Here is a 12,186-nt window from a genome sequence, read left to right as displayed (position 1 = left end):
TTGGAACACGACCCACTTTGTGTGGTCACAGTTGCATGAAAATATGACGAGAATCGAAAAAAGGGGCATGAAAAATCTGATCTTTATAACCAGTAACACATTGTTCTATTCTGTTCTGTACTGTATGTAGTATTTCAGTTCTGTTCTTTTCTGTTCTATTCAGTTATGTTTTATCCTGTTCTGTTTTATTGCTCTAATTCTACTCTATCATGTTCAGTTGTGGGGTTCTGTTTTGTTCGATTATATTCTCTTCAGTTTTATTCTATCATGTCGTGTTCTGGTATGTTTAATTCTATTTGATTTCTATTTGATACAGTTATGTTTTTCATTTCTATTCTATTTGTTTTTGTCCTATTCTGCTCTACAGTTATGTTTTGGATTATTCTATTCTGATTATATTCTAAATTACTGTTCACTTCTGTTCAACTCTATTCTTACATTCTGCTCACTTTTATTCCATCATGTTCATTTATGCTGTTCTAGTCTATTCAGTTCTATTGTATTTTTATACGTTCACATTCAGCAGTGTTTCTCTTCGTCTACTCTTATTGTTTTCATCCTATTTTTGGTCTGTCTTTATGACTTGGTCTATTCTATTCTGGTTCTATTCTATATTACAGTTATGCTTTTGCCTATTCACTTCTGTTCAATTCTATTCTGTTTTGTTCAATTACATTCATCTCACTTTTATTCTGTCATGTTCACTTATGCTGCTCTGGTCTATTCAGTTCTATTGTATTTTATTCATTCACGTTCAGTTGTTTTTTCTATTCTATTTGTTATTGTCCAATTCTACTCTACAATTGCCTTGGTCTATTATTTTCTGATTCTATATGTAACAGTTATGCTTTTGCATACTTCTGTTCAATTCTATTCTGTTTTGTTAAATGACATTCTGCTGTTAAATTAGGCTATTCTGGTCTATTCAATTCTATTTTATTTATTCACATTGAGTTATGATTTATTTTATTTTCTGTTTGTTTTTGTTATATTTTGCTATAAGTTTATGTCTTGGTCTATTCTGTTATGTCATGTTGATTCTATTCTATTTTAAAGTTTGTCGTTGGCCTAATCACTTCTGTTCAATTCTATTCGGTTTTGTTCAGTTACATTCTACTCACTTTAATTAAATGTCATGTTCAGTTATTGCTGTTCTGGTCTATTCAGTTCTATTGTATTTTATTCAGTCATGTTAAGTTGTTTTTTTCTATTCTATTTGTTTTTGTCCTATTCTGCGCTAGTTGTCTTGGTCTATTCTATTCTAATTCTGTTCTATATTACAGTTATGCTTTTGTCTATTCACTTCTGTTCAATTCTATTCTGTTTTGTTCAATTACATTCAGCTCACTTTTATTCTGTAACGTCCATTAATGCTGTTCTGGTTATTTCAATTCTATTCATTCACATTCAGTTATGTTTTTGTTTTCTATTATATTTGTTTTTGTCCTATTTTGCTATACGGTTAAGTCTTGGTCTATTCTATTCTGTCCTGTTGATTCTATTCTATATTAAAGTTTTTCATTGGCCTAATCACTTCTGTTCTGTTCTATTCTATTTTGATCAATTATATTGTACTCGCTTCTATTCTATGTTATCTTCAGTTATGTTTTGGTCTATTCAGTTCTATTTTATTCATTACTGTTCATTTATGTTTTTTTAATGTCTATTTCATTAATTATTGTTCTCCTCGAGTGAGCGGTTATGTGTTATTCTATGATATTCTAATATATTCTATGCTTTGTTGTGGTCAGATCTTTAATAACTGTTTTTAATTCTTAAAGTCGGCATGAAATAGAAGTTTCGCTGGTCTTTTCTTCCCTCTTGTGACGTATATCCGAGTGAAACGGCTTCTGGAACTAGAACAAATTTAGGGCGGGCCGGCGGGGCTTGATTTTATCATTGGGATTTGATTGGATGGTTGTGGTTTGCTATTGGTGGATCTCATGTGAGTGACAGGTTGTATCAGAATAGAATGATCCAAAACGAAACTGTAGAGCAGAATAGGACAACACGTCATCAGAGAAGAGAAGAGATGTTGCTGATTACGAGGCACATGAATTTAAAAACAATAATGAGGTGCACGGATAAATCATTTATAATAAACACTGCAATATTCCATAATAAAGTAAGAAATGTAAAATTTGATTTCATGGTGACTTTAACCAACCTTCAACACTGGTTAAGTTTACATGCAACCAAATAATCCGTTAGTAATCGGATTGACGGCTCAGTTGGACTGAAAAGCCTTCATGTAAACACTTTAATTGATCCATTTGAGCTCGATCCGAATTAAATTCCAGTTGGACTGAAACTTGTTTCGGATTCTCATCCACAGACGACTGGTTTTGGGCATTTTTACTGTGTGATAAATATAAGCAGCACGACACAACGGTTCATATGCTCATTTAAAAAGTATTATTATTATTTATTATTATTATTTACTCCAAATTATGACCAGAAATCGATAAATATGACTTGCTGTTTAAAACAAATAAAGAACCAATGTAGGAGAAACTGTATATTACTTAGTGTGCGCATGTCAAAAAAATCAATTCTGATTTGAAGCTTCTGACATATAAATGTGCACATCAAACCGATCACGTTTAGCGTTCATGTAAACACTATTGAATATTGAATTGAGTCCGATTGAAATTAAAGTTGTGCATGTAAACGTAGCCACTGTGATGCAATATCTCATTATTGTCCATCCCCTTTCTTTACTCTTTGGTTTTGTCTCTTCTGTCCCACAGGGCTCTTTCTTCTGTGGTGGCTCTTGGTGCGAACATCATCTGTAATAAAATCCCGGGTCTCGCGCCCCGCCAGCGTGCCATCTGTCAGAGCCGGCCCGACGCCATCATCGTGATCGGAGAAGGGGCACAGCTGGGCATCAACGAGTGCCAGTACCAGTTTCGCTACGGGCGCTGGAACTGCTCGGCGCTGGGCGAACGCACGGTCTTCGGGCAGGAGCTGCGAGTAGGTCAGTGGTCGTCGAAGGTCTTTGTCACGAAGGGTTTGTTTTCGGGGTGGTGTGGACTAAGATCTGCATTCAAACAATATTTTGTTCAATAACAGTACATTCGGCTCTCTTTTAAAACGGGTGGTTAATGCCCTTTTCACAAGATGTATAATAATGTCCCCAGAGTGTGTATGTGAAGTTTTAGCTCAAAATACCCCACAGATATTTTTATATAGCATGTTAAAGTTGTCACTTTTTGAGGGTGAGCAAAAACGCACCGTTTTGTGTCTGCTCCTTTAAATGCAAATGAGCTGCTGCTCCCGGCGCAGGGGGCGGAGCTACAACAGCTTGTGTCCTTTTACCTCACACACACATGCACTGAAAATTTCAAACACTTTTAGCCTTTAATGTTCAAACCAGAGTCAGACAATGATGGAGAGACTCAAGAAGAAGTGACAACATGTAGAAGCAACAGGACGTTTCTGAATGGTTAGTTGATGAATTTTAAGGCATGAAGAAATTTAAATTTTCAATTAAATGACATTTTGGTGATCAAAGATGAGTCTTAAGGGATAAAATGATCGACTACAGGGAGACTTTATGCGAAACATTTCTTTGATTTTGAGCAGGGCTGAATGTGACTAATGGGATGAACATTATCAGGTAAATGTCATTTCTGTGATGCTTTAGATGTAGATGTGGATGTTGTTCAAGATTTTTTGGGATGCCTGTTGCAATGATGCAAGCGTGTTTTGTGCTGAACTAGTGTTGTGAAGATAAGCGTCTACAAATGCTGCTTTGGTTACACAGGATTCAGTGTTTTACAAAAACTCTGAACTCAGAAACGGGCAAATGTGCTGATATGAAAGGAGTGTGTCTTTGTGCTGTGGGCGAACCCAACATGGTTTGCATGCACACACTTGAGCCTCAAAGGCTTGCGAAAGCATGTTTGTGTTGCTGTGATTAATATAGTGCTGATTCATTCTGTTCATTTGATTACACATTGACCGTACACATATACACTAGGTTAAAAAGATGCTATCAGCTACGGGTTACTGCATGAAAATTTGATTTGAACTACTTCTGCTATATATAGTATGCAGTTGGTACAGAATTTTGTGCACCATAAACCTGGATGATATTCAACCAAACACTGCAGAATGAGTTTTATACTTTAGAAAACGCCAGCATAACTTATATTGTGAATGCATTGACCATTGAAGACCTTGCCATGTCTCTTTTTTTTCACGCGATCTCTCTCCCCGTTGTGTTTATACAGGCGAAATGAGCTACAAACCTGGCAAACATTTGCATTTTCATGGCTTTTGTGTGAAGAGGCATTCCTGAGTGGGTTGCAGGGCACTTTGCTCTTTTACACTCGTCGTTTATACATTTCCCCTCATTTGAAAGCGTTTTGTCGCTGTTTAACTGCGGTCGGACTGTGACTTCACACCAAAACGCTCAGTAAACTTCCATCACTTCAACCCCACAAAACGCATCGCAGTTCCTTTGAAATTTTACACTTCTGTGGTGAATCTTTGAACTTTGCTTGAAGGGCTTGTTTACTCTCGTCCAAAAAAACAACTGATGGAAATCTCATTTATAAACAGCTTTTATTGGAGTCCTGTAGTCTAAGCAGCTTTTGCATGTAGTAAAACGGTAGATTATGCTGGTTTCGTTCTTCTGAATCCATATTTTTAAGCCTGCACAACAAAACAAACTTTTAATAATAATTTCCCCTAGCTTTTTTTTTTTTTTTTTTGGTTGTAAGTTATACTGACTGAAAAGTGTTTCTTGGTGATGCAAAAAATATTAAGTAGGGCTAACTTAAGATCGATAGTTTTTTCCTGAGTGGCGCTCAGTATCACCAATCTTTTGAAATGTCTTTTTTTTCTGTAAAACCTAAATTTCTTGAAATGTGAAAATTGGTACTAAGTTATTTTATCCATCAAATGTAAAGTACAACATGGTGTCTATTTTTAAGACTCTTTTTTGTATAGAATTCTTCAGTGCAAACAAAAATGTATTGTTTTTTTTCCAACTGACATTATGAATCCCTCCGACTTTAAACTCCTCCCCTCCAACCACCATGACATCATTGACGCCACACCCACTTTTCACAGTCCAATCCATTTTTGATTGTTTAAAGCGGTGGTATAATGCCCTTTTCACAAGATGTAAAATAAGTCTCTGATGTCCCCAGAGTGTGTGTGTGAAGTTTTAGCTGAAAATACCCCACAGATATTTTTATAAAGATGTTAAAATTGTCACTTTTTAAGGGTGAGCAAAAACGCACTGTTTTGTGTCTGTTCCTTTAAATGCAAATGAGCTGCTGCTCCCGGCACAGTGGGCGGAGCTTCAACAGCTTGTGTCCTTTTACCTCACACACACATGCACTGAAAATTTCAAAAACTTTTAGCCTTTTATGTTCAAACCAGAGTCAGACAATGATTCAGAAGACAGAGTCAGAAACAACAGGACATTTCTGAATGGTTAGTTGATGAGTTTATGTAGCTCATGTGTAGTTATCTTCTAGTCTTTGATTAGCATAATCTATAAATCGTGTTCCGGGGGCGGGGTTTATGTAGATTTTAGGGTTAGTGATGTCACTAACCCTGGAGGAATGTGGTGTAGTCTCTACCAGCCGTTTGTTGTAGTCCTTAAAAAGTGATTTCTGTAAAAGCAAATATCTCCCTTTGCTTTGAACTTTGAGCGTTGTAACTTTGCAGATGTTGTCTATGCTCAAACAGCAACATTACACACTAACTAAAGTCAGAAAAGTCAAATCATACTCAACCACCCCTTTAAATCAAGTCCCATCCTACATTTGTTTTCTGTTTTTCATTGATTATCCTGTTTCACTTGAAGGTGTGCAGTTGTTGACTTTACGCTTGTTGGTGCATGTATTAATGTTTTGCATGTCTCTGTATTTATTTCATCGACTTTTTATGCTTGATTGATTATGCAAAAGGACAATAAACTCTTAAAGCCTATTTCAAGAGTGTAGAGTTCACCTCTGAACTAATGGAGGCATTAGTAATGTCATGCATATGTGGCTCCTTTTCCGTTTCGGCACGACGATAAGTGAACATGTCACTTTGACGTAGTAACTGCAGATCTGAAACACATTCACTGTCTCATTCCCTGCAAAACAAACATGTGTTTCTGTCCGTGAAGCCTGTAAAGCGTCCATTTGTGTTGCCAAAACAGCTAGCTTGTGTTGTGACGTTCACAGTTGCTCTAGAACGGTTAATGCGTGTTGCGACGTGGAGCGTTTTTGCAGTTAAAAGCCTTTTGAGAGTTGATTTGTACTTGAGTTCATTGGTAAATGACGTTAAAACCGATGTTTTAGTTGCTCTTTAGAAGCTGCAGCGATTCCAGGAATATCTCAATCCACTCATAATAGACGGCATGAAACGCCTCATGCGCGGAGACTCAGGGATTTTTTCTAATTGTAAATCCTCCAGATTGTAACCACTAAATTGTTCCTGCTCGTAAGGAGCTCGCTAGATTCCTGTTGTTTCGAAGAGATGATGATCAACAGACCGCAGAGTTAATTCTCTTTCTTTCTCTCTCTCTCTCTCTCTCTCCGGTCAGTTTTGGCTGTTCTCTGCGGCGCACATTAATAGCTGGGTTATTGAGAGTTTCTGAGCGCCTGAAGAATTGACTCGAGGAAGGATTCGGTTTCAGGCGAAAGAAAAGGGCCAAGAGTTGGATCCTCAGTTTCAGAAATGGTCTGTGAATAAATATTCGAAGCTTTATAATCCAAATGACTGAAGCACTGCATCATAGAGAAGACAACCTAACACACTATCACACAATCTATACACCGTGGTATATATTTTAGAATTTTTTTTATTGTATTATAGTTATTTTTATAATATATTATTATTATATATTATTAGTCTTTATAAGTACATTACATTTAATACAAAAATATCAAGATTTTTTTATAATTATATACTGTATTGATAATAATAATTTATAAATTCTCTAAACAAATTCTATAGTAATGCTATATAAAAAATGTTTAAACATTTATATGCTATTTTATTCATTATAAGATATATTATAATGATGTTATTTATTATATAATATAATTTATTTATAAAACATGCATTATATATGTATATATTTATAACTATTTTTAATGAATTTTTATATTATAAATATATTCATTCAATACAAAAAGTATCAAAGTATACTTATATAATGAATATATAATAATAAATAAAAATGTAAATATAAAAAAAAATTATATATATAAATAATATTAATAAAACATTATATTATAATTTCTAAATTAATAACAATAATGTATATATATATTATTTTCTTTATTAAAAATTTATTATTTTTGCCATTATTTGCTTTTTTGTTTTTATTAGACTGTGTCATTAGCAACCTAAATAACGTTAAACTCTATTTAAAGTCTTGTAGAGAATGTTAATTTATTTTGCAAAAAACATTTCTTTAATTGTCTCATGAAGCTGATTGTGTATATAATCTAAGATCACAAAAGTGTTTCTAAAAAAAACTGATAATATCAGTTTTAGTGGGATTAAGTGGCTGTTAAGTGTGTGTATACAGTGTGTAAGTGTGTGTGTACACACTGTGTGTGTGTGTGTGTGTGTGTGTGTGTGTGTGTGTGTGTGTGTGTGTGTGTGTGTGTGTGTGTGTGTGTTCACTGTGTGTGAAGGTGCTGACAGAATGAAGCGCTCTCTCTCTCTCTCTCTCACACACACACACACACACACACACACACACACACACACACACACACACACACACACACACACACACACACACACACACACACACACACACACACACCTCTTCCTCTCCTGGTGTGTGTGTGTGATCCAGGTGATTGATGGCGTTCGTGTGAAAGGAGTTTGTGGACAGTTTCAGAGAAATATGATCAGAGTTCGACTCTCGTGCTCTCCCTCGTCTTTGCTCTCGACAGGTGAGCCTCTGAACTCATGAAGACTTCACAATCATTCCCCAAACACACTCCTAAAAGCCCAGGAGAAGATGAATACAGCGTCAGACGGTTCACACACACTCGAGACTGAACCGACAGCCGTCTTTATCACTCAGAAGCTGCTCTTTCATTGACGTATTAATGCTGTCCCAGATGATGCTGTAACAACAGTCAATCATTCGCATCAAATGGACATTTTTTTGTTGATATTGAGATATTGAACTATAGTTACATCAAATATATTCTAGCTTTTTCCTTTATTATGATAAAAATTTGAGAGAAAATTGATTGGAGAGGCATTTTATAAATTATTTTTAACTATACATATTATTATACAAATTAATATATATATATATATATATATATATATATATATATTCATTTAATTGTAATTATGTATTTTTATACTAATTTTATGTTTTTATACTTTGAATTCTTATATTTTTTATTTAATCCATTTAAATTAATATATATATATATATATATGTATATTTTTTATTCATATTATTTGATTTGAGCAATTTTTGTTTAATCAATTTTAATTTATTTTATGAAAAAAAAAATACAAATTAAATTAAAATTGAAATAAATAAATAAATAAATAAATCAATTAAGAGTCTAGAGCTATAGAGAGCAGCTCAAATAATTTGATATAGTTATTATTTATTGATCCTTTTCCTTTATTCCTTCACAGGACGTGAAAGGAGAGGAATTTTATATCTTATTTTTAACTATACATATTATTATATAAATGAATATATATTCATTTAATTATGTAATTATGTGTATTTATTTAAATTATTATAATTTTTTATCATTATTATAATTGAAATTAGTCAATTTTCAAAATTAGAAATTATTATTTGATTAAAGAGCCAGTTCAGATCATTTTATGAGAAATATATATTTTATGAGAACAAAATAATTTTTGATTATATAGTGTATTATATAGTGATCCGTCTCTGTCTCATGTGTTACAATTATGCAATTATGTTACTAAAGCTTCGTCTAAAAAATTTTTAGGCCTTCTTTAATTTCAGTATTGAGTTTCAGACCACAGAAAAAGAAATCAAAGTTGTTTTGTGAGTGTTTCCAAAGTAAACTCATAATGAGGGAATGACTGAGATCCTGCATGAATCCCTCGTTCATCGAGTGGAGAAGAGAAACGCTTGTGGATGTTGTTGTTCTTTGCATCGATCGCCAGTGAATGAAACGAGTTGTTCTCTCTCTTCATTTGTGGTGAAATCAGAGCCTCCTGGAACGCTCGAGCCGCTGAACAAAATCGCAAATTACTCTCCAGCGAAGCCGAACACAATACACTTTTACACGGAAAAGCAAAATCAAACGGAGTTCATCAAACGCAATATTCTGAAGAATGCATTTTGATTTCATGCAACAGCATTTGATCCTCTTCACAAAATATAATGTAGACATTGAGTCGCTGTTGCATCCTAGAATTTGCAGATATATTTGAATATTTATATAAGTGGTATATATATATATATATATATATATATATATAAAAAAATATATATATATGTATATATGTGTGTATGTATGTATGTATGTATATATATATATATATATATATATATATATATAAAGGGGTATATATATATATATATATATATATATATATAAATATTTGTAATTATATATTAAAATATATAATAATTTTTAAGGGGGTAATATTTATTTATTATGTATAGTATACATAATTAGTATATTAATTTTTATAATTTTAATATAATAATTAATTTATTTATTATTATTATTATTATTATTATAATAATTCTTATTAATTAATTAATGTTTTAACTGGGGAAAACTTTATGTACACTATTTAAAAATGAATTCTTATCATTTTAATACAATAATTTTTTAAATACTTTTAAATTAATTCTTATATTTATAAAAAAATCTTTTCATTATAATTTAGTATTTTTTTTACATTTGTATAGGCTACTATTATATATATATGTATATATATTATTAAATTATTATATACTTTTTATCATATTTGATATAATAAAAAAAAAATATATTATATATTATTACATTATTATATATTATTATATATTATATATATATTATTATAAAAAATATTTTATATATATATATATAATGTCATGATATGCACACTGTAAAAGATTATTGGAGTATTACAAGAAAATACTATTTCAGTCATCTTCAGTCAGTGTGTTTGTAATTTATTAGTAATTAATTGTGAAATTCACAGCATTTTTCCCGGTGTAGCAGAACGAGAAGAAGGAAGTATTCGCAGTTATCAGAAGGAAATCTCAAGCACAAGCGTTTAAGCATGAAATCCAACGCCTGAACGACTTACATGGAATTCACTGTCAGGAACTGCTCGGAATCACGAGCTTGCAGTGAATCCTGGAACATGTTGAGAGCCGAAGCTTTTCCTGCATTACAGAATTCCTCAGCACTGACTGTCTCTCGCCCGGCTGTCACTGATGAAGCGTAGATTAGTCCAGTCACCCTGAAGACACAGGGAAGAGACGGATCTGTGTAGAGGATGAGTGTGTCCGTGTGGAGATGTGTGTGTGTTCAGTGCCGTCAGGGATTACGCTCTCATCAGGGATCAAGAGAAGTGGGAAAATAACGAAGAGATACGTTATCTATATTCTACCTCCAGAACTTTTTAGAAAAATGAATATGGATAGTCGACAAATGGATATTTAATATATTATAGAACTTTACATATAACTTTTTAAATGATATATATATATTTTTCCTTTATTATGACAGGAAAGTGAAGCAGAGACATGCCATGATGCAAGAGATTATTATTTTATGTGTATATATATATAATTATTCATATATAATATATAATGAATTCAATTTGTATGCATACTATTTATTGTTTCATTTATAATTTTATGTATATATTTATACTTGTATTGTTATTTTATTATCATTTTTATGTTTAAATTATTATGATTATATTTATATTATATTAATAATATTTACATTTATAATATAATTAATAAAACTTCAAGAATAATTATAAGAAACAGTAAACATAAATAGTATACTTAAGCATATATAATAATAAAAACTATATATATATATTGTCTAATATTTATTTAATTTTTATTTATATTTAATTGATTATTTATATGTGTATATATGTATATATTATATATAATATTTACATTTATAATATAATCAATTAAAATGAAAGAAAAATGTAAGAAACTACAATAAAAATATACATGGTATACATAAACATATAATAATAAAAACATATATATATTATAAGTTATTTTATATATTATTATTTATGTATTTCTGTGAGTGTGTGTGTTGAAGTGGTGCAGGGCCGTGTGTGTGTTTGAGAATAGAGGACAGTGCTGATTCAGCGACTGTGTGTGTGTGTGTGTGTGTGTGTGTGTGTGTGTGTGTGTGTGCATGGAAACAGGATTCGGGAACATCCGATGAAAGTCTGCCTGCACTATCAGACCCTCATCGCTCGTCTCTGATTGGCCAGACTTTGACCCTCATCATGGACACTGTGGAGATAAAGAGCCTGATTTGCATGTGTCCTGAACACTGATCTCAGATCTGAGAGATGTGAGCGGCTCTGAACAATAGAGCAGGAGTGATCAAAGATCTGCTCTACGGGGATGAACTGCAGTCAGTGCTGGAACACAGCGCTCGTGGACTTGATCAGTCATGTGTCGTTGATCGGCATCATTGTGTGTGTAAAGCGTCAGCTAGAGCATCAGTTCAGGAGATCTGCTGTATTCTGCTGAGCTGGTGTGTGTCAGACAGAACAGCCCATGTGTGAGTGAATATGTGAATGTGTGTGAGTGTGTGTGTGAGTCTGCGTGTTTGTGAGTCTGTGTGAGAGAGTATGTGTGTGTGTGAATCAGTGTGTGTGAGTGTGTGTGTGTGTGAGTCTCTGCGTGTGTGTGAGTCTGTGTGAGAGAGTATGTGTGTGTGAATCCGTGTGTGTGTGTGTGTGAGTCTCTGTGTGTGTGTGAGTCTGTGTGTGTGTGTGAGTGAGAGTGTCTGTGTGTGTGAGTGAGTGAGTGTGTGTGTGTGTGTGTGTGTGTGTGTGTGTGTGTGTGAGTGAGTGTGTGTGTGTGTGTGTGTGTGTGTGTGTGAGTCTGTGTGTGTGTGTGAGTGAGAGTGTCTGTGTGTGTGAGTGAGTGAGTGAGTGAGTGTGTGTGTGTGTGTGTGTGTGTGTGTGTGTGTGTGTGTGTGAGCTTGTGTGTGT

At 33.3% G+C, this 12,186-nt stretch overlaps 1 protein-coding gene across 2 annotated transcripts in view; it reads left to right on the top strand.

Moving 5' to 3' along the window:
• wnt7bb (wingless-type MMTV integration site family, member 7Bb) overlaps positions 1-12,186 on the top strand; it is a 33,227-nt gene that overhangs the window by 10,175 nt on the left and 10,866 nt on the right. For both annotated transcript variants that reach the window (XM_081355430.1, XM_081355429.1), the window contains exon 2: positions 2,751-2,977. In XM_081355430.1, the coding sequence (XP_081211556.1) occupies positions 2,751-2,977 (227 nt within the window). The remainder of the gene's footprint in view (positions 1-2,750; positions 2,978-12,186) is intronic.

The sequence above is a fragment of the Scardinius erythrophthalmus genome, assembly GCF_964197995.2.
Source record: "Scardinius erythrophthalmus genome assembly, chromosome: 24".
NCBI classification, from domain to species: Eukaryota; Metazoa; Chordata; class Actinopteri; order Cypriniformes; family Leuciscidae; genus Scardinius; species Scardinius erythrophthalmus.
The sequence above is the reverse complement of the archived record's forward strand: the minus strand, read 5'-3'. Positions and strand labels throughout refer to the sequence as shown.